We start from the raw sequence: 26,991 nt of genomic DNA, 5'->3' as shown, positions 1-26,991 counted from the left end.
CAGCTGAAACAAAGTCAACATTGTGACCTTAGCAACATTCTTTGATGCATTTTATGCTTTGAAGCAGCTGCACAAAAGCAGAAAAGGGGTGAAAATATAGAGAGAGGCCTGCTGTCACAAGTATGAAAGTGCCTTCCATTTGTATTGAAATCAAAGGTGCTTTTTAGAAAAGGCAGGATAAGTATAATTCTTCTCTTTGTTTTTACCATTTTGATTTGGTTGACAGCCAATATCTTCAGCCCTGATGACTGAATTTATGAGAAGCGATACAGCACTGAGGTCAGGTCACACAAGCAGCAGAGGGATGCCAGGTTGCATTACAATCATGGGGGGTCCCAGGACAGGACCCCGGACATGACTAAAGTATTTTCAATTGTAAGATCATTTTGCAATTGCATATTCTGCCTTTCCGACATGTTATTTTAAGGTCAAATCTGCACTCACTCATTTTAAAGATCATACTAAGGTCGTCTGCTAGCAGTGGCAGCTGGTGGAGGCTGGGGCATGGAGCAAAACATAAGTCAGAGTACACCTTTAATGCCTAAAAGATCCCCCCCACACACACACCCAGTGCCACTTGGCATCCCATGCAGGCAACTAACCATGCACCTGGCCCCTGTTGTTTAGCTGGCCAATGTACATGCATAGCAGCCATTTGAGGGGTTGGTCAGCATTGCAAAAACTTTCTCAACTGCTCAAAGTACAAAAAGTATTTAACATGCTGTTTTGCATGCTGTGGCATTTCTTCTCCCCAGTCCCCAGGGATGCAAGATTCCTGAAAAAGCGTGCAAAGTTCAAGAGAGGGAGCTGAACCTACCTCAGGCAGACCCCTAGCAGCAAAAGTTCAATGTTGCAGTCATCATAATTACTCTACTACCCACGGAAGCTGTAAAGACATGGAAAATAGACCAGAGCCTCTGCCACAGCATCTACTGCCCCTTATGCTTTCTTTCCTGGCTAGATGATTTTAGGAGGAAATTTTGAACTGCCATGAATAATTATCACCCTCTTGAAATCCCAGTGTTGGATTAATGTCTCAGTCCACAGGTAGGCACACAGAATAGTGGGCTGTATCCATGGAGTTAGGTGCAAGGATTCTCTGTGCTCATGTACTGAAGAGATGGCTGTTGATGAGTTGAGAGGCACAAAAAGGTAAATTTAGAGGGAGGGCATTGCAAAATTTTGAGAATCACGTATTTTAACAAGGGATGTGCGAAACGTTTCGGGTACAGAACGATCTGTACCCGAAACAGCGAATTTCGGGTGATTCGGAGCCGAACTGAATCACCCTCTAATAAATCCGAATAATTTCAGATCCGAAACAAATCACCCCTGTTTCGGATCTGAAATATTTGGATGTTTTGGAGCTCAATTTAGTGGCCGCCCCCCCCCCGCCATTTTGAGCAATGACGTCTATTTGAATTTCCCACCTTTTTGCATCCCATTGACTTCAATGCAAAAAGGTCTGATGTGAGGTCTGCTCAAATTTTGGGTCCCAGGGGCAAAATAGTGGGGTGGGGTGGTAGTTCCTAATGTGTGGAGGCTACCACCCAAATTGCAGAGGGATTGGCCAAAGGGCTGATTTTTGGTGAATTTTTGAAGTTTTAGTGTCTTTGGGGCAGATTGGGGGCATAAAGTGGGATCTGGGCCAAAAGAGTGGGGTGGGGTGGTAGTGCCTAATGGGTGGAGGCTACCACCCCAATTGCAGAGTGATTGGGCAGAGGGCTGATTTTTGGTGAATTGTTGAAGTTTACGCATCTTTAAGGTTTCCCCCCATTAGGTATAATGTAGGGTGTATCGCTTCATGTCAGGGGGAAAGGGGTGGCCTAGAGCAGTGTAGGGTTGGTGGTAGTGCCGGGTAGGGCAAGGAAGCTGCCTGAATTTTTTCAAAGGATTTGGGAAGAGGGCTGATTTTTGGTACATTGTTGAAGTTTACGCGTCTTTAAGGTTTTTCCTCATAATGTATAATGAAGCTTTCAGCAGCCCCATAAGTGCACTTGGGGGGTGCTGGGGTGGCCCAGAGCGAATGGTGGTGTAGTTCACATGGGGTACCAACCATCCCCATGGGTTTCTAACCCATGGGGTACAGGGTTCTGTTGTTTCTGAGGTATTCTGAGTGTGGATTCTATGATAGCAAATGATTTTCAATGAGACACCATGAATCCACTCTAATTTGCTATCATAGAATCCACACTCAGAATACCTCAGAAACAACAGAACCCTGTACCCCATGGGTTAGAAACCCATGGGGATGGTTGGTACCCCATGTGAACTACACCACCATTCGCTCTGGGCCACCCCAGCACCCCCCAAGTGCACTTATGGGGCTGCTGAAAGCTTCATTATACATTATGAGGAAAAACCTTAAAGACACATAAACTTCAGCAATGTACCAAAAATCAGCCCTCTTCCCCAATCCTTTGAAAAAATTCAGGCAGCTTCCTTGCCCTACCCGGCACTACCACCAACCCTACACCGCTCTAGGCCACCCCTTTCCCCCTGACATGAAGCGATACACCCTACATTATACCTAATGGGGGAAAACCTTAAAGATGCGTAAACTTCAACAATTCACCAAAAATCAGCCCTCTGCCCAATCACTCTGCAATTGGGGTGGTAGCCTCCACCCATTAGGCACTACCACCCCACCCCACTCTTTTGGCCCAGATCCCACTTTATGCCCCCAATCTGCCCCAAAGACACTAAAACTTCAAAAATTCACCAAAAATCAGCCCTTTGGCCAATCCCTCTGCAATTTGGGTGGTAGCCTCCACCCATTAGGCACTACCACCCCACTCCACTCTTTTGGCCCCAGGACCCATTTTTTAATCTGAATCGATTCAGATTCGGATTCGGATTAATTCGGATCAGAATCGATTCAGGGGTGATTTGGATGGGCAATATTTGGATACAGAACAGGGGTGTTTTGGTTCAGATCCGAATCAAAACACCAAAAATCCGAATTGCACACCCCTAATTTTAACCATGTAAAAGACTGAAATTACAAACGATGTCCACTAATTGCTTCTGTTACTGTACAACCTCCTGCAACATGGCTTTTCTCTGTGCTACATGGCAACAAAGGAAGCCTGTAATCATGTAAGAGTAGTCCATACTTAACCCTTGCCCATATCAGTCCTTCTCCTCCCAGAAACTGGAGCAATGTTGAAATGGGAAGAAGTTGCAGTATGGACTGTTCACACATTATCAGGGACTTCTGACTTTACCAAATGTCTTAGAAAGAAGTCACACTACCAGGGTGGATTTGATTTAAATCACGATTTAAATCACTAGCAGGGTGGATAAAAATCAATGATTTTTTTTTAAAAAATCAAAAAAATCAGATTTTTTTGATTTAAATCGGATTTTTTTAATTTAAATTGGATTTTTTATTTAAATCGGATTTGTTTGATTTTTTAAAAAAAATCATTGATTTTTATCCACCCTGCTAGTGATTTAAATCGTGATTTAAATCGTGATTTAAATCAGTTTGATTTAAATCAAATCCACCCTGCACACTACAGCATCTCACGCACTGCTAAAAGTCATATACAAATTGCCCTTCGGGGATTCAAAGTGATATCTGAATCACTGGAAGATTGACTCTGCTCCATCTCCCTCATATACAAACAGCTAAAATAAAGAATTTGATTCAAAGTATATAGTATATCTCAAACACTATGAAACAAAGCAAAATTTCAATTATGTTGGAAAACCTTAGAACCTTTGTCCCGGAATACAGAAATGGGAAATGCTTAAAAAGTACGAGTGGTTGAGAAACCATTGACATGGCTGAAGGCTCAGATGAAAGCATAAACGATGAGTTGAATAGTGACATAACTCTGATAAAAAGAGATATAGCAGCCCTGAGTGACTTTAAAAGTTACAAAGCCAACCTGCAAGCTGAATTGGCACAAATAGCAAAGCTGTTAAAGATTCAAATTAGGCAATGGGAAGATAAAATAAGAGAGACAGCTAGAATGGCAGATTCCGCTCTTGAGATGGGTATTCAGACTGAGCAAGTCGTGATAAGTCTTAGTAAAGTTGAGGGCAACAGGCTGGAACAGCTTGAATCTTACAATAAGCAAGGCAACCTTTGCTTAAACGAGATACCCAGAGGGAACTGAGAATGAAGAATTATTGATATTCATTCACTTCTGGTTAGAGAAATAATGGATATAGAGGAGATCCCACCCTTGGCTATTCATAATGCATACAGAGTAGCTAACAGACATGGAGTCTCATCAGTAAGCCATCCAAGAGACATAATACTAAAATTTATGAGCACTCCATTGAGAAATGGCAAGGAGAGAAGGGTGGCTGCAATATAAAAATGCTGAGGTGACTGTCTTTGAGGATGTCCCTTCAACCACATTCTAGAAATGACAAGCACTTAAAACAGCGACTCAGACCTTGATATAAAGGATTCAGATATCATTAGGGCATCCGTTTCAAGGTAATCGTCCACAAGAAGGACAAAATACACATTGCAAGTAACCTTATAGATGATCTGAAACTTTTGAATGTGGTTTTCACCCTGAAGGGTTAGAAGAAACCCAGGTAGATGTTATTTCAAAAGCATAGTCATTCAAGCAAGGATGGGAGACCAAGACAGATCAACACTGAAAAGATTTCAGGAAACAACTGCCCTGAATGAAAGCTACCATATTAGGTTGATATCAGGTTGAAAATGGCAAGGCAATGCCTCCACTCAGCCAGCCCCACTCCAGAATTAGGGGCAATGGTGCAGGAGTGGTTGGCTCTGAAGTTGGGGAGCCCAGGCCTTGAGAGCTTCCTCAGGGGACTCCAGCCCCATGGCTCTCTCTGGTCCCAGTCTTATGACCCAAGGTGGGGGCTGATATTAGTCCTACTCCCTTAGATTCCTGACTGGTGTCATGATGAACCAGGGCTGGGGCTATGCTAGTCCTGCCTCTTCAACATCTGACTCACTGTTGCTGTTGCGAGAAGGAGCTGTGACAAGCTCCACCATGACAGTAATCAGTGCCAAAGGAAACCTGGAACAATTTTTAAAATATGTCAACAAGTGATCAAAATCACTTGCAACGACACCATTTACAATTTGCAATCCATCCATTCCTTTCCTTGATGTTCTCCTGACTGCTGAGCATAACAACATTGTCCTAGTTCAACATAGCAAACCAATATACACATTTACTTTGACTGGAGTTCCTGCAACTCAGGACACATTTTTAAAAGTCATATATAGTTTGGCCCTCAGTATTAAACATCTATGCAACAATAATGACAAATACTGCAGAAGTGATAGCAAGAGAGAGAGCAGGCCAGCAGGATGAGGGGAGGCCAGTAGGATGCTGCAGCTGTGGGGTGGAGCTGAAAATAGAGCAGTGTGGGTGGCCTAGATGAATGCAGCTGTAAGTGAGAGCAACGCAGAACTGGTGGTAAGTGAGGGGCCAAGGTAGGACTTCTGGAGCCACTTTTGTCACTTTAAGCATGTACAGTGGCTTTTTGTATAACATCATAATAGGGCTATAGTTATCCAGGAGCGGAGCCAGCCGAGCGGCATCCTGGGTCTGGCCCAGCCCGGTGGCCCCTCCAACAATGTCCCATGTGCATCCCTGAAACCCCCAAGGGGGTGTGGCTCAGGCTCCAGAAGAGCCCCAAGCAGACTCCCCCCTCCCACACCTGGGCTACTAAGAGCCCTGAGTGCGCGATTCCCTATCCTTTTCAGGCAGCATTTGCTACCTCAAGGCATCTATTTATATCTCTCTCCCTCCAGAAAGGGAGAGAAAGGGAGAATAGGTGCTTTCAGGCACCAAGCACTGCCTGAAATGACAAGGAAGTGCTGCTCAGGCTCATTGGAGCCCAAGACCACGCCCCCTTTGCACGTGCAAAGGGGCATGGCCTCGGGCTCCACAGAGCGAGTCATTCTGTGTCCTCTCAGGCAGCACTGAAAAGGGATGGGGAAGCACTCTCTCGGGGTTCTTAGTAGCCCGGCATGGGCAGGGGGAGTTCGCTCTGGGCTCTTTCTGAGCCTGAGCCACGCCCCCTTGGGGGCTTTATCAGCCCCTACCATTGGCAGCCCAGGTTCTTTGAACCAATTTGCACAATAGTAGCTACGCCCCTATAGTTATCCCTATTCCAGTAACATTAGGTTACACTAGTACAGTTTGTTTACGGAGTCTGCCATAGACGACTATTCAGAAAATTAAATTCATGGAGAACATGGCTGGGCTCAAAAGCATCCCTAAACTCTAAACTCTGATCAGATAACTTCGACAGACCCCCTCAGTGCAGCCATGCTTATCCCCTCCAGACTATGGTTGTTTCCTACCCACTAGTGGAATGCCAGAAGTGGCCTGATTCTTTTAGCTTTTGTGATGCCCCATTTGTCTTTGTTTTTCTAATATGATGAATAAATCATTGTTTGGGAGTGGAAACTTCTGGCCCCCATCTCCCCCCGCCCCCCACAATAATTTAAGCACAATTCCTACCAGCATCAGCTCTGTCTTGTCTGGATTCAGTTTCTGAACCCTACACATCATGGGAGTGTGGAATTCAGATTAGGTTAAAATCCAAGCTGGAGAACAATTTGGAGGGCTGTAATGGTCACTTCATGCTTGACAAAAACATTATGAATTGCTAACAGTCTTACTGGAAGCCAAGGAATTAAAAAGCTCAGTGATGTCTCTTTTTAAATGTGAATGTTATGATCTAAAACTCAACAATGAAAACAAGATAAGCTTACGGTTCATCTCATGGCAAGTAACTGTAGGGAAACAGTGTGGGGCGGGGGAGACTTAAATACCAACTGAACACCAGTAGTTTTTTTAAAATGTTAGATATTTATGTTATAGAAATACTCTAAAAGTTTCATGTATGATACAGCAAATATCTTCAATTTTTAAAAAGTTATTTGGATGCCATTTTCTATTGCATTTCTGGAATGAACAGATAAACCTCTTAAACTGCAGATCAACATGCACTTACTGATTTAAGCAACTGGAGATAATGTGAGGAAGAACTACTTTTGAAGATAGTAATATGAATACTGAAAGAACAAAATATGTTGTGTATGTCACACAATTAAAAGTTTTAAATAAATACTATGAATGTAACAACTTTTATTATATTTATTGTATAGGAATAGATAGATAGATAGATAGATAGATAGATAGATAGATAGATAGATAGATAGATAGATAGATAGATGCGTACCCGTCTAATAGATATATTAGGCATACCTGGGGAGGGGAAAAGGACAGCCGAGGCCAACAGGCGGGGAGAGGAAAGCGGAGGGGGGAAAGGAAAGCAGAGGCTGGGGGAGGGAAAACCAAATCCACAGCTGGGGCGAGGAAAAAGAAAGCAGCGGACAGGTGGGGGCGAGAGGAAACCTATGGCCAGTGGGGTGAGAAGAAGAAAGCGGAGAAGAGAACTAGAGGCACAGATGTTCTGTGCCCAGCCCAGCTAGTATAATTTATTGTATTTAGTTTGCAAGTTCTCATTCATTCATTCATTCATTCACTCATTTACCTGGAAACGAAACACAAAAACTGAAAAAGAAAGTGTGAAAAAACCCTCAAAGGCAGGGGCATTCCTAGGTACTCAAAAGATCTGGGGCTTGGACCCACATCCCCCTGCCCACCTACCTCTGTCTTTGATAGCTAAAGCTAAAGCTTTGATAGCTTCTCTACTGGAATCGAACACTCTCTTCCCATTTTTGAAGCCATTAATCATCAATGCATTCACTAATGTCAGGTGGTACAAAGGACTAGGGCACTAAAGAATTTATCCAGGGCCTATACCTAGGTATCCTAGTGCTGTGAGCACTCCTGCCTTAGGGCTACTTCTTATAGTAGGAGTACATCAGTGCGTGGTGTGAATTCATACCACCACAGACACTGTTGGTGGCCAAGTGATAACACTTTAGAGACAAACCATATGCTAGAAGCCAAACTGCATTTTGAGCTTGTGAATGTGAATGACTTCGCCACATTGAGGCAGCTGTAGTGTGTAGGACATTTCAAGCATTTTCCATGAGTGGCCGTATTGTGGGAAGCGTCTCTCAATTAAAAACAGGCTAATATTACCTGTGACAGCATCATGTGTTTATCCCATCCCCCTGAAATATCACGTTTGTTTGTTTGTTTGTTTAGTAAATTGGTATACCACCCACTACCAAAGTCTCTAAGCTGTTTACAGCATAAAACAAACCAAGAACAGAACAAACCAAGAATCTGACAGTTGAAATATAAAACCAGATTAAAATATCCATAAAAACACCTACTAACTAAAAAGCTTGGCTGAAGAGATGTGCCTTCAGTTTTTTCCTAAAAGTCAACAGGGATGGAGCAGTTCTAATCTCAGCAGGAAGTACATTCCACATTTTGGGGTAACCACAGAGAAGGCATACCTTTGAGTCGCCACCAGACAAGCTGATGGTACCCTCAGACGAACCTCCCCTAACTTTTGCTTAATTTCCACATGGTCTCAGCCTATCTTATATTTTCTGTTCTTCTTGTACCAATAAAGGTATCTGTGAGTATAGCTGATTTTTAGATTACAAGTGTCATTCCTCCACTCTACTCAGTGTCCTGAGGCAGTTCAGTGAAGCCACTGCAACCTGTATCGGGGCACAGCATCACACAATTGGATTTTGCTTAGAAAATAAACTTCAGAACAGGAACAACCATGCATCAGCTCTCAGAGAAGAATCCCCCTGGTCATTCTGGCAAACAAGAGACCAATTAAGTATCTTTGGCCAGGGAATGGCATGATCAGCAGAATGCAATCTCCCACCTGCCTTTCAATCTAGCACCTCTCACAAATTAACACCAGCAAATAAGTGCGACTGAAAAATAACTGGGGAGTTTGATTAGGGAGATAAAGTATTAAGTATCTACATGCATTCATCAAGTTGCATTCTAAGAGTGCTGAACACAGTGATCTTAGAGCAAATTTGTCCTACCTCCTTGTCCCAAAAGTCAATCACTTGGTGTAACAATTTTCCTTCCTCCATTGATCCTGGAACAGTAATCAAAAAGTCTACATCATGTCCAGTCTTCTTACCCCTGTCAACAACAAACAAGGTAGAAAAGTGTGTAATTCTGCCGAGATTCAAGTCCTACGTTCAAAGAGACACACACATAGCCGCCCCCGGCCCTGCATTATAAAAACAGTGTGCAGGATAAAATGATAGCAATGTTTCTTAAAATGTAATCAAAATGAAATCTTCCTTTCTTTTATGAGGTTTGTCACTGTGCTTTGTTAAGCAATAATTTAAAGTGCTTGATGTATTTCATTTCTTATTCAAACTAGATAATACAGACCTTTTGTGTAACTTGTGATGTTGCCTTTTTTGTTAATACCAGAAAAGGAGGCATTTGTCTTCTGTGAAGGAAATCATAATCGAGATACAGATACAGATCAAGACGTGTTTCATTAATCCAAGGCAGTAACTTCTGATAAGCTTGGCAGGCATGTCTCTGTCTAACATTCTGGCTTAAATTCTGATGGACATTTTAATTACAAAGAAAAAAGAAAGTGTCGGGTTGCAGGTACTTTTTCTCCCTTTCTTTCCTACAAACATGAAATGTGTATAATTCAGATGTTTCCTTCCTGTCCCAAAGTAGGAATAATGAAGGCCTTTTCTGTTTCAGCTCTAACCATAATTAAGAGAACATCTCAAAAGGGCTGAACATTCAAAGACCTTTTATTTATATGCCTGTCCATGACCAAGAACATTTATATTTATATGCCTGTCCATGACCAAGAACCTGCTATTGCTGAAGCAATAGCAGACAAAACATGGGAAGCAGATAATGGTGCTTTCCCTCCCAACAGGTGTGGACCAAGCTATAATGGCCCTTCTCCCATCCCTATTCCCACGGTTCTTGGACAGTATGGCCAGTGTCCCAGGAAAAGAGGGCTATAAGCCAGAGATTATTGGGAAGGCTTAGAAGAATGGAGCATAGGAATAAGAAAGGCATAGATGGGAGGCTAGGAACCTAACCAGTAGAGTAGCCTATGAAAAGTCTATTTTCTGGAGTAATCTAGATTATCTATCAATGGAGATACTCCTACACAATAACTTCTGCTGCTGCGGCTACAACTATTATGAATATCTAATCGCAACCAAAAAAAAGTCTCAACAAAAGTTCTCAAACCAGTTTACACAGAATAATAAGTGAATGAATGAATGAATGAATAAAATAATGGTTTCCAATGGGCTCACAGTTAAAACACACACACACACACACCACCCAAAGTACACATTAGAAACAGCACTGGAGAGATGCTGTGCTGGGATTGGATAGGGACAGTTGCTCTCCTATGATCAGCCCGTCCACTAGGCAGACCTAGGACCATATAGGAACATAGGAACCTGCCATATACTGAGTCAAACCATTGGTCTATCTAGCTCAGTATTGTCTTCATAGACGGGCAGCGGCTTCTCCAAGGTTGCCTACAGGACACCAATTTTTGGATGGGGGGCGGACGATAAACGGTGCCAGAATATAGCACTGCCAATTATTCTTTCTCTCCCTCTTGTATTGTGCTCATGAAGTTCTGCACAGTGGTGTAAGAATGTAATATGTAATATTGCACCCTGCTCCACAAAGAGCCTACAGATTTTGCAACATTCTGCAACTCAAAAATCTACTGGTCATCTGCATGGGTTGTTCATTCAAACTTGTGATTAAGCAGCTTGCACAGCTCAAGACAGAGCTAAGGATGTGTGAGTTGGCCATTTGGCCTGTTCGGTTCGAATCTCGACTGGATTTGAATTGAACCAGCCCGGCTTCAGGCTCAGCTGAACTGGGTACAGTCCGGCCATCGAACCAGGCTGAACCAATTCATGGGCTGGTTAAGGGATACATGTAAAAGGAATTCCCTAATCCCCAATCCTAAAGGCCACAGTGGGGTGTATGGGAGTGTGTGTGCAAAAGATTCCTTATTACCTTCTATTTTCAGGATGTGGCAGTAGCTGAGAGTCTCCAAAGACATCAGATGCAGTGGGGGGCAGTGGCGGGGCTCCTGCAAGCCCTTCGCCAGCCTCCTGAATGACAGCCTGAGCTAGAATCAGGCCGCAGCTTGTCCAGGCTGTCATTCAGGAGGCTGGCAAGGGGCTTGGAGGAGCCCCCACCGCCTCTGATGTCTTCAGTGATCCTCCACCACTGCCACCTGAAAATAGAAGGTAATAAGGACCCTTTAGCGCATGCCTCCACTGGCCTTTGGGATTAGGGAATGCCCCCTTTACTTGTAAAGAGGAATCCCCAAGGATTCCCCTGTGAACTGCCCACGAACCAGTTCTTAGAACCGAGGCTGGTTTGGTTCAACCTTGGACCACCCAAACCAAGCTGGTTTGAGTCAAACTGCAGTTCAAATCGAACCAGCTCACACATCCCTAGTTAGAGCCGGGGCTCTACACTTCTCAGCTGGGTGGTGCCAAAATCCTACTTCACCTGGGGTGCCAAAAACCCTAGGGCCAGTCCTGAGCGCTCCCTCTGCTAAGAGAATCGCCACTTTTAAAAGGTGCCTTTTTGCTCAGTTAGAATTTCTCCAATTCTTGATGCTAAACCATGAAACAGACAAGATGATCTACTCTAAAAACCAGTCACCCATTTTCTGGTGAAGTACCACACAAACATGGCAAGTAAGGCCATTTAGACAGGAAGTCCCACATTATTTCCTCAGCCATTCTCATTAGCTATAGGAGACCAGCTTGGTCTGAAATGCTAGAATGTAAACCATGGGAGTTGGATGTGCTGAATGAACACAATACATTCCTTAAATAACCCTCAGGCAGATGGTTCGCCCTGTGACTTATGCTTGACTGTGTTTAATATTGAGGCTGAGTGTTAACCATTGGGAACAAACATTATCTAATCAGTTTCCCCTATTTATATGGTACAATCTGTTCTAGGGTTTTAAAAAATAATTTTATTGCAGGATGTCTCTTGCCTTCCAGTATGTTCATCGTATATTGATTCCACTCTACTCAAGCATGGTTCAGGTAAATATTTTTTTTAGACAGTGGATTGACCAACAAGTGTGAAGTTATACTTCAAGTGTGTCAACATAGCACAGTGTGAATTTGTCACCTTCCAGGTGCTTCTTGAGGGGGAACTTTTTGTTTGTTTGTTTGTTTGTTTGTTTATTAGCACAGAACCCCATGTGATGGGGGAAGAACCATCAGCAGCTCACTACGATCAGTTTGCTTGTCACTTTGCAGATAAAGTCGCTCACATTTGTACTGATTGGGACTCCAGAAGTTTGGCAGTTCCAGGAGACATGCCTCAGCAACCATCTGGTCCGACTGTGATGGAGTCTTTTAGTTAGTGCAGCCTTAGGAAGTGGACAAGATCTTAGGCAGTGTGTGGGCAACAGCATGCGCTCTGGACCTTGCCCTGTATGGCTAGTAAAATCTGCCAAGGAAGGAACAGGTAGGTGGCTGGCGCCAATTATTAATGTTTCACTGGGGGGGGGCAAGATGCCATCAAGCCTCAAGCAGGTGTTGGTAAGACCACTATTTAAAAAGCCCTCCCTTGATTCCACCAACCTTGATAACTATTGGTCTGTTTCAAATCATCCCTTTTAAAGCAAGGTGATGGAGTGTGTGGCGTCTGTGCAGCTGCAAAGGGTCTTGGATGATATGGATTATCTAGACCCTTTTCAATCTGGTTTTCACCCTGGACTTGAGATGGAAACTGCCTTGATGGCCCTGGTGAATGACCTACACCAGGAACTAGACAGGGGAGAGTGTGTCTCTGTTGGTTCTGCTGGACCTCTCAGTGGCAATCAGTGCCATTGACCATGCTATCCTACTGGACCTCCAATCAGGTATCAGGGGTGGTGCATTGGAGTGGTTCTGGCCCTTTACTGTGTGTGGGGGGGAGGTTCTAGAAGGTGGTGCTTGGGGACTTCTGCTTGACTCTTTGGCCTCTGACCTATGGGGTCCCGCAAGGCTCAGTATTGTCTCCCATGCTGTTTAACATCTACCTGAAACTACTGGGAGAGGTAATCAGGAGGTCTGTACTGAAGTGTCAGCAATATTATTATAGTTATTATTTCTTGTTTACACAGTCAGACAGGTATTATTGACTGGTTTGTTTTATCCAGACATCGAGTCCTTCCCAAGGACCTGGGATGGCTGAATTTTATCATCAATACTGTTGGTTATTATAGATATCGTCGCAAAATATAGGCTGTTCCCAGTAAAGCTGCTTTTTGTAATTGGCTGATGGTGATTTCTGCGGCCCCTATGGTGTTGAGGTGCTCTTCAAGGTCTTTTGGAACTGCACCCACGGCGCCAATAACCACTGGGATTATTTTGGTCTTTTTCTGCCACAGCCTTTCAATTTCAGTTTGTAGATCTTTGTATTTGGTGATTTTTTCTATTTCTTTTTCTTCTATTCTGCTATCCCCTGGTATTGCTATGTCGATTATTTTAACTTGTTTTTCTTTCTTCTTCTTCTTCTTCTTCTTCTTCTTATTATTATTATTATTATTATTATTATTATTATTATTACATTTATATCCCGCTCTCCCTCCAAGGAGCCCAGAGCGGTGTACTACATACTTGAGTTTCTCTTTCACAACAACCCTGTGAAGTAGGTTAGGCTGAAAGAGAAGTGACTGGCCCAGAGTCACCCAGCTAGCTTCATGACTGAATGGGGAGTTGAACTCAGGTCTCCCCGGTCCTAGTCCAGCACTCTAACCACTGCACTCAGCTCTACCCTTCTCTGACATCAAATCCTAGGAAAGCAGTACATGTACTGAACATGGGGCTGGAAGCAGTGATGGGCTAGATGTGGGCTAGGATACTGAGGTTAAATCCAGACAAGACAGATGTGCTGCTGGTCAGTAGAAAAACTAATCAGGATTGGATAATTCAGCCAGCTCTGGATGGAGTTGTACTCGCCTTGAAAGAGCAAGTGCGCAGCTTGGTGGTATTGCTGGACCTGGCTCTGCTTTTGCATGCTCAGATGGAGGCTGTGGCCAGGAGTGTTTTTGCACAGCATCAGCTAGTGCGCCAGCTGCAGCCATTTCTTGAGAAGGAAGATCTGGCCATGGCTACCCATGCCTTAGTCACATTGCAGCTGGATTACTGCAATGCGTTTTATGTGGGGCTGCCCTTGAAGAATATTTGGAAACTACAGTTGGTGCAGAATGCAGCTGCGAGAGTTCTCTCTGGAACTGCTTGCTTGGACCATATTACACGTATTTTGAAAGAGCTGCACTGGCTGCCAAGCTGTTTCCAGATCCAATTCAAGGCACTGGTTATTAGCATTAATGCCCTTAATGGTTTGGGCCCTGGATAGCTGAAGAACTGCCTGCTCCCAAAGTTGCTTCTGCCCACCCACCAACAAGGTTGTCAGGGGCGCCTTTGCTTCGATGTTGAGAGAGGCTAAATTGCTGCGCAGAGCCCCCGGCTCTGGAATGCTCTCCCAGTGAATGTCTGCTCTTTGATGTCTGTGGCTGCTTTTAAAAAAGACCTTTTTATTTGTTCAGGCTTTTACCCCTTAGGGGTTGCCTGGTCTCTCAGTTTTCCTGCTTCTTTTATTTGACCAGGTTCGCTTTTATGTAAAGCTTTTGTACTTTATGTTTTGCTGGTAGAATGACCGTAACAATAAAGATTTGATTTGATTTGCTTCTGTTTGTGTGTGTGTGTGTGTGTGTTTTACGGTTGTTATTGTTTAACTGGTTTTTAGGTTTCAAATGTGATTTTTATTGTGTTTTCCTGTATTTTAACTTTTGTAAACCACTTTGGAATGTCATATGAAAGGCAGTATAATGTTTTTAATTAATTAATTAATTAATTAATTAATTTAATCTATCACACTTGTATGCTGCCCCAAACTTATGTCTCTGGACAGTTATTGAACAAATTGAACAAACAAATAAAATATTTATATACTGCCCCTGTTCGGAGTGGCTCACAATTCAATTTCTATACTGCCCTTCCAAAAATGGCTCAGGGTGGTTTACACAGAGAAATAATAAATAAATAAGATGGCTCCATGTCCCCAAAGGGCTCACAGTCTAAAAAGAAACATAAGATAGACACCAGCAACAGTCACTGGAGGTACTGTGCTGGGGGTGGATAGGGCCAGTTAGGGTAACAATAATGACAATAGCAAACAATAACAGTAATATACAATTTGACACAATAAAACAAATCAAACACAATGCAGAATAAAAAACAAAACCAACCCCAAAATCTACCCTCAAAAACTCCCTTTTAAATATAAGCTGAAACAGTAGATGTGTCCCTGAAAGTCAACAAAATTAACATGCAACAGGAGGTTGTGCAGACCAGGAAGTCTTCCTCTAAAAAAGAAAAAAGATGCTATATGCACAATAGTGATAGTGAGGCAGACTCAGGTTTGTTGTGGTCAAGAAATGGTTAAAAGGGTCTGCAAGCTGCTCTAATTGCAACCTTGCAAATAGCACAATAATTCTTGTTCACTGTGGAATGCAGGCTGGGGCCCCTCTGATATCTCTAGATAACAGGGCGCTAGCTAACAACACCTTCAAGGACACATCTGGAAAGGGGAGTGAAATAGTTTTAACTGTGTGCAGAGAAAAGAAGGAGGAGAAATGCTTAATTATAGTTAGCAGAGAAAATGTTTGATTGGTATAACTGTAAAATGAAGCTGCTTATTAATGAGGATTGTATCTACAATATGTAAATTGCTATGTATACAAAAGGCGAAGTCACGATGTAAACAGGGCTCAGCCTTTGGAATTTATTCTGCTGAGTCTTAAATTGCTAGCAATAAATTCTGCTTTCTCTCAAACTGCTGGTGACAATCTCTGTCTCAAGAACCCGGGGGGAATTTCTGCTACAATAGAACTAAAAAAGAGTTGTTTGTATGGAACAACTCTGGAACTCTGCCAGTTCTGGATGGGATCACACTTTCCCAGGAGGAACAGGTATGCAATCTGGGAGTGCTTCTGGATCCAAACCTCTCCAGAGGTGCTTTTTATCAGCTTTGGCTGATACGCCAGCTGTGTCGGTGTATTAAGATAAACAACCTCAGAAATGTGGTATATATGCTGGTAACCTCCAAACGTAACTAGTGCAATGTGCTGTATGTGGGGCTGACTTTGTACATAGTCTGGAAAATGCAGTTCGTACAGAATGCGGCAGCCAGGTTGGTCTCTGGATCATCTCAGAGACACCATATTACTCCTGTACTGAAAGAGCTACACTGACTGCCAATCACTTTCCGGGCACAATACAAGGTGCTGGTTATAACCTACAAAGCCCTAAACAGCTTGGGCCCTGGTTATTTAAGAGAACATCTTCTTTGCCACAAGCCCCACCGCAGTCTAAGAATCATCTGGAGAGGTTCGTCTGCAGTCACCATCTGTAGTCTGGTGGCTACTCAGGGACAGGCCTTCTCTGTTGCTGCCCCCAAGGCTTTGGCATGCGCTCTCTGCTGAAATAAGAGCCTCCCCATCTCTGGCAACTTTTAAAAAGGCAGTTAACATACATTTGTCCACCCAGGCTTTTAATTCGATTTACAGCTTTTTGACAGCATTTAACAGCATTTAACATTGTGTTAAATTTCAAATTGTTTTAATGTTTTAATATTGTTTTAATTTGTGTTATTTTTATTGTAAATCTCCCAGAGACATAAGTTTGGGGCGATAGATAGATAGATAGATAGATAGATAGATAGATAGATAGATAGATAGATTTCAGGAAAGAGGAAGGAGGAGGAAGAACCGGTGTTCGGAGGAGAGGAGCAGTTCTTTGCTGAGTGATGGCTGTGTCAGCATTCAACGAAGAGCTGCTCAGATGGTATGGGGCAGCAGAGGCAGGCAGATGAAAAGGCAGGGATCTGCTGGTGCCCCAATAATTCTCTTCTTGAGTCAGCCACCCCCCTTGCCTCACCAAAGGCTCCTTGATCCCTGTTTCAATCTCTTTCTCACAGACTGTTGTTTCAGATGAGGGCCCATGATCAGTGGATTCTGGGTTGACCCTCTTAAGTTATGTTTAAATGGCACTGCTTTCTACATTGTGCTTAGGAAGCTGCCTTCTACTGAGTTAGACTACTCGCCATCTAGCTCAGTATTGTCTATACTGATGGGCAGTGGCTCTCCAAGGTTTCAGGCAGGAGTCCTTTCAGTCCTACCTGGGACCTTCTGCATGCAAAGGAGGTGCTCTACCACTGAGCTATGGCCCCATGTGATCTGTCCCTGTGGTCTGGTCTCAGTCCTGACAAGACTCATTGATTCAGCATTTCATGTATTTCATTGCCCAAGAGCTGACAGGAGGCAAAGAACAAAATCACAAGTAATTTAATTGTAAGGGGGAGAAATGGGATGTCAATCCATGTTTCAATAAATGGGGCACCCTGTATATTTCACTTCTGCTGGGATGACTAAGAAATTGAGTTTTTAAACTGAAATATCCCAAATAATGGCAGAAGAATTGAACAGGGTTTAACTGCATGAAATCCTCTGAGCTAAGCAGTCATAATGTAAAGCAATAACTAATGTCTCTGTTGCAACATGAATCAACCTTACTTGAAAGTGTCAGAGCTGTCATTCACAAGCAGTGTAGTTCATAGTATGGGTCCTGATGAAGAGAAAGGATATCACTCACATCTTACATTTCCTTTCAGATCAGGTCTCCAGCACCCATTATACTTGCTAAGCACAATTGCATGGGAGAAACCTTAGAGACATGATTGCTCTGGTTACAGTATGGGTCTCTGCTGGAATAGGGATATGTCAAAGAAGGCAGCTGCTTTTGTTCTTTTGGCTTTTACAGCATTGAGAGTTAAAATCGGGAAAAGCAGACCTCATAAAATGAGAGTGCATGTGGCATGGAAAAATCCTCAGCATTCACACCATTTTTCCTGCCATGCACTGGCTCTATTGATCTCAAGATCTTGCGCATCTGCAAAGGGGGCATGTGACTATGGGCAGCCATTTTCTCATTCTAGGTCTGCTTGCTATATAGTGTTCTGTTTTGATGTAGGACTAATGGTAGATATAAAGTGGATGGTTTTAGAGAAGTGGGTTCCCCCCTCCCACTCTATGTATGTATGCATGTATATCTTAGAAGAGAGTATGATTTTATTTGTTACACTATATTACAATAAGCACACAAGATCACCATGCAGTAAGACAGCTTAAAATAATGGAAAATTTACACAAGTTTGCTGGGCATTGATGGTTGGTCTAAACTTGCTATTGAAAAGTTTTATGTTTTCCAACTTATGAGGTAATTTATGGCTATTTTCAGTTTGGAATAATAAAATGACACTGGGCAGAAAGGACAGCAGGAATAAATAACATCAATGCCATTGTTTTTGATATGACAAGCAATCCAACTTACTCTGTTATGTCATTAAAATTTCCTGTCAAATTGCCCAGCAGTGACTAAACCTTTTACCAAGATGAGTCTCCTTTATCCAGCCAGACTTGCTAGGCCTATCTTCTTTAAATGAATTATCCTTAAGTTTTAAGCATTACTGTACAGTGAACAAAATAGTTTTCCTTTATTGCAGACCACTGTGCCTACAGTAACACCAGTTTTCTGGTTGGTTGCCATTTGGGAACCAGGATCTAAAGAGCTATACATGAACATGAACCAGGGCTATTTAGCCTTACTTTCTGCCACTTTTTCTTGGTAAACAAATACCAAACCGGAAGCTGATTCTGTTACTGTTTCCATTACTGTGAAAAAGGATTCCATTACCATGTATTTTGGAGAAATGATTTTAAAATAAAGGCAAGAATTGTGGCAAGTTAAGTCATTAAAACAATCTTACAGCTTAGAAAAACTTTTAGCGTGTTTTATGGTAATGGAATACACTATTAAATATTTATGGTGTATATCGTGCTCACCTTTAAATTATTTTTAAAATAAACTTGCTAATTGGAGAAAAATAAAGACTTGAGTGCCCTTTTTAGGATACATCATACACATCTGGTCAATTTATGCTATGTTTAATTTTTCACCTTTCTGTCCCTGTTTTTTATGGAGTTTCCTGATAATTCACTATATAATGGATTGTTTTGGTGCTGAATGGTACTGAACTAACACATTTCCCTTTAACCAAAATCTGGTTTATCCTGCAACAGTAAAGCAGGTTTCTCCTAAAAGATGGGTGGTGGAGAGTGGAGGCTCAATTGTCCGTAAGAAGGCAGGGCAGTTAATTTGTTGTGCCTGAGTACAACATAATTAATATTAAGCACTCGGAACAATTGAAATACATTATATAAATACTAAGTATTTTTATTAGCTATGTGAGAACTTGCAATATATAAAGTCATTTTCTTAAGGCATTGTTTTAAGTGTATAAGAAAAAGGAATCTAAATTAATTATCTCTTTTGATGCAGCTCAAATAGAATGGAATAAATTGTTGCTAGATTTTGCTAAAATTTGAGATACTGTTATTTTCCCCCAACATATACAAAAAGTTCACTAATGGAAAGACTTGAACACTCTTTTTCTGAAGCATGACAATCTGTCAAAACCTTGCAAACCATTCAGGAATTTTCACGCTCATCTAGAGTTCAAGTGCTTACAGGGTGAAACACTGGACTCCCATTTCTGTTCTTGCCTCTAGGTAAAGTATCAGTTTGTTGTAACCCTCCATCCTCTTGAAGTGTAAGAGAAAGTACTAACAGCAAATCACATGCCTGTAAGATTAAATGCTTACATTAACAAGATATGTGACAAGAAAACAAAGTCAAATGCAGTATCTTCAGACTAAATTCATGGCACTTCTGAAAGTTCTAACCTTTAATGTGTCCCTTTCTGACATTAAGATCTCTTCATTGCTGGAAGACTGTTAGATGTAAGGAAATTACAATCATCCCTTTGAATAACTAAAAGAGATGTTACAGCAGATTATGTATTCTGTTTTATTATGACCAATTTAAAAAAAATAGTGCCCTGGCTGAAAAATATAAGAGCACAAATGCATATTTTGTATCCCAAAATCTTTTGGCAATTTTCTTCTTACTGTTGTTCACTGTGTATATTTTGTAGTTCCCAAATGCTGAACCTTTCAAGGTTCAGCCACCATAAATATTCAATAGAATCATCAATACATCCTACATAGATTGCTTATAGATTTCAGCTGGATAAGATACTTAGGTTGGAAATGCTAACATTATGGGTAGAATGTATGCACTATTTAAAATGTTCAATTCTAAAAGCAGCATTTCAGATGTATCCAGTGCTATTCATAAACTACACTGGTCACATCCTGCAGTACCAAAACATTTTATGAGGGCAATGATCAGAGGACAGTCCATACAAAGACAGATATATGGGAACAGAACACTATAAAATATTTTATTACTCTTGTTGATGTACTAGATGCGATTATTACACTTAATCTGTACTAAAATACAAGATAATGTACATTACACTATTAATGATTTATATTAAAAGCTAATAGAAGTATAACAACAGAAATATGAAAGAAAAGCAAGCTACTCAAAAACACTGAATAAACTGATTAGCTTGGGCAATTTACCGCCAGTCAGTGTCTTTAAAGGACAACTTAAGACAAGCTTTGCATTCCCTAAATATTATGTTTATTCTGTTATTGAACAGAAGACAGTTGGAGTTTATAAGACATAAATGAGTGCACACATTATGAATATACATTTCTGATGACAAGTTGCAAATGAAAAATAAATTACTACCAGTTATTATTGTCGCAGCACATGGATATTATACCGGCATAGTTGTGCCAGTATAATTAAGATGAGGAGTCTTTTCTACATGCCGCCATTATAAGCACTGAATATTCTATTGCTTATAAAGTCAAAGGTATTCACCCAATCCCTCTGAAATCATGCACACATCACCTAGCAGACAAGAGATACCACTCTTCCAAATTTGGTGCAAATCTGTTGCACAATGGCCAAGAAACAACAGCCTAAGTTTTTAACTCCTAAAAAGAGGTTTCAGTGTTTTGGCAACCTTTTTTCACCATAGAGCATGTATATTTTTAAATTTTTAATGTCTTTTTACCATTACTCAAAAATTCATGTCCATACAGGACTGGTGCCTTTTGCTGGTTTGAAAACATCAATCTAGTGATTTTTTAGTAATTGTTGTTCAAAATTCCCATAATAACAGGGAAAATAACTAAGGAGAAGTTAGTTAAGACCATAACTGACTCTTCCTAATGAGAATTCTAAAGCCAAAGTTGGGAGAGGCAAGTCTTGGAAGATTTTCACGCCTGGCTTTTAGCTTGCACCTCCTCCAGGATGGAGGGAGGGAGTTCATATATCAGCCAAATTTACCCCAAAGTCCCTGCAAGCTATTGGGGAGCACTTCACTCACAATTCAGGTTTTTCATTGCTTGTAAGAGGATATCCCGATTAATGTCCAGGGTAAAAAAAATCCACTTTTTGCATTGGTTATTGGGGGCAACTTCAAACTCTCAGTAAAACCTCTCAGTAAACCCCGGTAAAGTAAAGCATGCTGTGTCTATGAGAGTCTATGAGCGCTCTGGCACTTTTATAGTTAAACATTCCTCCCCCTCCTTCTCCTTTTAGGGGCATTTGTTTTCTCCCTCTGCCCCCTTTCTCTCACCCTCACCAAAGGCAGGAATAAATGTTCCTCAGCAAAACTTGGAATAAATTACTAGAAAGTAAGTCCATTGATTCCACTGGAGCTTACCTCTGAGTAGATGCACATAAGATTCTGGACCAGGCAAGAATGTGGATTCTCTCTTCTTATCCCCTACCCCACCTTCCTTCCAGCCCCTCAGCAAAGCATAGAAGCAAACCTTCTGAGATGAGAAACCCATTTATTTATCTGGGTCTTACTTCTGAGTTTCTGGGTCTTACTTCTGAGTAAGTCACCTTAAGTGGAGCAGCGGGAAAAGGCTAGATTAACAAGCAGAAGGTTGCTGGTTCAAATCCCCGCTGGTATGTTTCCCAGACTATGGGAAACACCTATATCAGGCAGCAGTGATATAGGAAGATGCTGAAAGGCATCATCTCATACTGTGTGGAAGGAGGCAATGGTAAACCCCTCTTGTATTCTGCCAAAGAAAACCAGAGGGCTCTGTGGGCTCCAGGAGTCGAAATTGACTTGACAGCACACTTTGCCTTACTTCTGAATAAAAATGCAAAGTATTGGGACCAAGGAACCCATGGTAGGAAGTTACAAAGAAGGAACTTCAAGGAAATCCTTAAAAAAACCATTCCCACCCAGTACCAATAAACCATCATTCTGATATAGACCACTATTGAACATGGAGGTTTTACATCAGAGCCAAACTGCCAGTGAATGTGGAAGCTTCACTTGGCCATACTTAAGAAATAAAGCCTCCATATTCATAGGGGTTTGGCTCTCATGTAGAACCTCCATGTTCAAGGGCAATCTGTATCACAATAATAGTTTGTTGTGATACAGGGTGGGAATGGTTTCTGGATTTCCTTGCTGCACTTCTTTGGAGCTTTCTGGAAGAATGTAGCTGAGCTCTGTGAGAAAGAGCATATTGGGCTAGAGTACACATGCCTCTTCCAGCAGCATTTTGATAACTGAACCTGCAACTCTACAGTACATGCACACCTAGAAGGAAGTAAATTCCATTAAGCTTAGTGGGACATGCTTCCAAATAATGAGTTCCATAAGGCACCCAGAAGTTCCATAAGGCACTGCGCAAGCATGTGGTGCCTTTTGAGGAGCCTCTTGATGCCAGAAGGCTTGTTTAGCCTCCTGGTTGGGAGGCTACTCATGAGTCGGAGTGGTGCAGAGCTGGGCCGCAATGACACACAATCAAGGAACCCGCTTTTCAGGTGCTCCCGCGCCCAAAACCCAGGTTTCATGGTGGGCTCTGTAAGCGGGCTTGCCGTCAAGCCACTGCCAGGAGCCATGCGGCTCTCCTTGCTACTCACGATCGGAAGAAATCAAGCTAGGCTTCCCTAACCCAATTTTGGCAATCGTGGGAATAGCCTTGGCGACTAACATAATGAGCCACATTACTCAGAATAATCCTACTGAAATTAAAAGAGCATGTTAAGGAATGCCTACTGTCCTTTTAATTTCAATGAGACTGCTTTGAGTAAGCCATTATCCTATCAGCCACTAACCATGCACTTTGCCTTGATCTTTCAATTGGACACTGGGCTGAGGAAAGAATCCAGGCAGACATTTAATAGGTGCAGCTTCCCGAATCACTTTCTAGAGATGCCCCTGATGAATTTCTGCCTGACGCATCTCTAATCAAGGCAAAGTGTGGGTGCATGGAGCCTCATTTCTAAAGCCATCATCATATACCAGACTGTACCAAGTCTTTCCAGCTTATATGGTGTGGAATTCAAGATGGGCACCTTAGCTTGCAATTTCCATTCTTTTTAGAGCATGAGCGAAAATATCAAGCACCTTGACTCTCACCTTAAACTGAAGGTTTGGGGATTATTTAATATATGTAGTAGAGATCAGAGGAACTAATAATGGTAGAAGGATGCAAGGGATGTTGGCATGTGGCCCAAGGGATCATCCAAACCACATCTCTCTGCACTTTTAGCTAGGTGCTGTAGTGCTCTGTGAACAGCAGGAAGCAACTCAACAAAAGGCCAGTACTTTTTCTCATAGAGCACTCAGATCAGTAGTGGCCGGTGCAGGCACCACCGATGCTGGGCGGTGGGGGAAGAGGTGCTGCCAGAGGCACCTTTAAGCACAAATAAATAGGTGCTTGCTTCTGCTCTGGCTGCAGCTGCAAACAAGCAGCAGCGCACTGCCCAGCTCTCCCTGCAGCGGCTTGGATTAATTAATTAACCCTTTTCTCAGTGCTGGGAGGACCCTTTAAGACAGACAGAGTTCCCACTTAAGGGCTTCATGGGGAAAGCACCGGGAAGGGCTATCCTACCCGGCACTCCATGCACACTTTCCATGATGGTGCAGGGGCTCAAGAGAGCCCTGTTTCCGAAGAAAGGAGCCACCCAGCACTGGGCAAAGAGCAGTATCACACAGTAGGAATGGTCATCTCCACATTGTGCCAGGCAAACTGTGGTCCAACAAAGTTAGTCAGGGAGCTTCACTTAGGATTGATGGGAGTTGCCATTGGCTCCCGGGCCTTACACTGAAGAATACTGACCCAAGAGAATTGCGAACCAAAGTGTATAACTGGGTTACTGAGAATGTGATTAAAAAAAAAGAGTTTGCACATAATACTACATGCAAATGCTAGAGTACTTGGCTTTGGAAGTAAGTTTTTTAGATTAAAAAAAAGTCTACAAGAAGAGGTTTGTGATTCAACAAATTGTGATTAGAACAAAAGGTCAACATGTAATCAAGACAGCTGGACATTTTGAGGAACTTGCACAAGGTAGGTGGGGGTTAATTTCTGAGCTGCTTTATTTAACTGGGTGTTTCAACAAAAGGTTCAACTAACTGACTGTAGCGTGGGGCTACAAAATGAGTTTTACTGCTAGGAGCAGTTTCAGTTATCTGTTAATATTTGATGGTCTTTCCCTACCTGGAGGGTCACTGAGAACTGCACTGAACAAGATTCTCTCTTTTGACCATTCTACTTGGGAGAGAAAGAATGTACAATATATCTTTAATTGGGTGGGATCTAAAAATTTAATTTATTTTAATATTATTTCCTCTGTAATTCATTGTAACTAAAATCTTAGCAAGTTATTAAAACACACCTATTACACAGCTATCAAATAACTTTTAACTTCGTTCTTGACTCTTTGAAATTTGAATATAAAGTAAAAGATAAAGTGTGCTGCCGAGTTGATGTTGACTCCTGGCAACCACGGAGTCCTGTGGTTTTCTTTGGTAGAATACAGGAGCGGTTTACCATTGCCACCTCTTGTGCAGTATGAGATCATGCCTTTCAGAATCTTCCTGTATCTTTGCTGCTGATATAGGTGTTTCCCATCGTCTGGGAAACATACCAGCAGGGATTCGAACCGGCAGCCTCTGGCTTGCTAGTCAAATCATTTCCCTACTGCGCCATTAGGTGGCTAGTTGATCTTATTTTGTGTTTTTATTTTATACCTATTTGTTCATTTTGTACAAAAATTAAAATTCCCAGATGTTTTGTTTTTTGTTTGGGAAGCATATGAGGATCTGGTCAGGGGAAGTTGAAAAAGTCTACTTTTGGATCAAAATTCCATTATTCAACAGGAGGCAACACCTGGTGAAATGTGGACACTGCAGGTCAGATGTGCATTCAAGTCAACTCTACATTTTCAAAACAGCATTTAAACCCATCCTGTCAGCGAAATGGCCATTCACATACTTTTAAAGTGGGAAAATAAAGATTCACTGAACCGCAAAAGTAGCTGAACCAAAGTTAATGGCCCAAACAATACCAATGTGGGGGAAATGCAAGTGAGAGCAAAGTGCAAGAAGATGCCATTCTTCCCCACATTTGACTTCTACCATGCATTTGCTGTTTGTTAAGAAACGGGAAAGCAAAAGGAGAGAGAGTTGTGCAAGATGAAATCCTGGGTATTTGATCATATACACTCTGTATCAAGCTCACCTGAACATTACATTTGCTGCATGTTCCTTATCCCTTCATCTGCCAGCTAGGGACAAAGATGCAAGATTGATGACAAAGCCAGAGGCAAGATTTCATTTTATAATTCATCAAGATGTATGGTCAGAAGCTACAGAGAGTCATGGTAGTACAGTATCCCAAAACACGGGATGACAAGACATCACAGAGGCTGTGTCTAAAATAATTCATTATAGACTCAAACCTGCATTCCTTATATAGAACAAAAACCCTTTTGTGGGAGGCCTGGGAATCTCACAGAAGAGACAGATAATTCAGAGTTCGTTTTATGTGCCTCGAGCATGGAGAGGCATGGAGCAGCAGCTTTTACAATAAGCAACAACACTGGCTGAAAGACCATCCATTGATGTCGACTCTGAACAAACAGATGCCATCTGATGAAAGAGATGACCCATCAGTGTGAAAAATAACTCCCGTAAATAGGGCTGTCCCAAGGCTTGTACACCATTAAATCCTATTTACCACCCTGGATTCTCCTAGGTCAGCATTACATAACCTTCTGCCAAGTCTTCCATTCAATGCACTCAAGCAGATTTCACGCAAGGCCAGCCTATACCAGAGGAAAAAATAGAAGTACCATTCCAATTGTCTAAAGGTACATAGGAATATAGGAAGCTGCTGTTGGAGATGGAGTTCCAGTGCATCAACCTTTTGCACCAACTATCCTAATGGCCACTAGGGGCATTTGGAATAGAGATAGTAAGTAAGGATCTCCCTAACTGTTCTACCTGTCTCTACTCTATGACCCCTGATCCGACTCTTCCGCACTTCCTGTCTGTGCTGAGTCACAATCCTTCCTTTCCTCCTAGAGAGAAAATGGAAACATCTCTCTCCCTCCTTACCTATTCATTATGTAGTTCTTTAGATTAGGTTTAGGTCTTTCCTATCCAAGTGTACTTAACCAATAAATACTTAGTATTTAGCTCTACAAGAATCTCTATGTATTTTCTCTAAATAGCTACAACTAAAGCATCCTCTGCTACCTACTCTGTAACTGGAGTGTGTGCTCATTCCTTAATGCTCTACTGTTTTACTCACCGGGGGTAAAAATTAACAACCCCCAACAACTGCCTTATACCGAGTCAGACCATTGGTCTATCTGGCTCTGTATCTGGCTTTCCAGAGCATGTGCATGAAGAGCATGTGCCAACATGCACATGCTCTTCCCATCCCCTAAGGTGAATATTTTTATTTTATTTATTTATTTATTTATTTATTGTTAAAGATCTATACCGCCTTTCATTAAAATAATCTCAAGGCGGTTCTCAAAACATTTAAAAATAATATTAAACCATAAAAACTACACAATAGTTTTTGTATAAAAAGATTTGTATAAAAATGCAAATCTAATCAAAAGTTTAAAAAACATGTACAATATAACCGTAAGATACAAAGCAGCAGCAAACAAAACACTTATTTAAAAGCCTGGGTAAAAAGCCAAGATTTTACTCGCTTTCTAAAAACTGTGATGGA

At 41.9% G+C, this 26,991-nt stretch overlaps 1 protein-coding gene across 5 annotated transcripts in view; it reads right to left on the bottom strand.

Annotated features, from left to right (window-relative positions):
- DNTT (DNA nucleotidylexotransferase) overlaps positions 1–26,991 on the bottom strand; it is a 291,853-nt gene that overhangs the window by 61,851 nt on the left and 203,011 nt on the right. For all 5 annotated transcript variants that reach the window (XM_053304897.1, XM_053304900.1, XM_053304899.1 and 2 more), the window contains one exon: positions 8,948–9,050. In XM_053304897.1, coding sequence (XP_053160872.1) covers positions 8,948–9,050 — 103 coding nt within the window. The remainder of the gene's footprint in view (positions 1–8,947; positions 9,051–26,991) is intronic.

Source organism: Hemicordylus capensis, chromosome 3 (assembly GCF_027244095.1).
Source record: "Hemicordylus capensis ecotype Gifberg chromosome 3, rHemCap1.1.pri, whole genome shotgun sequence".
NCBI lineage: Eukaryota > Metazoa > Chordata > Lepidosauria > Squamata > Cordylidae > Hemicordylus > Hemicordylus capensis.
Note: the sequence above shows the minus strand (reverse complement) of the source record. Positions and strands in the feature narration are given on the sequence as shown.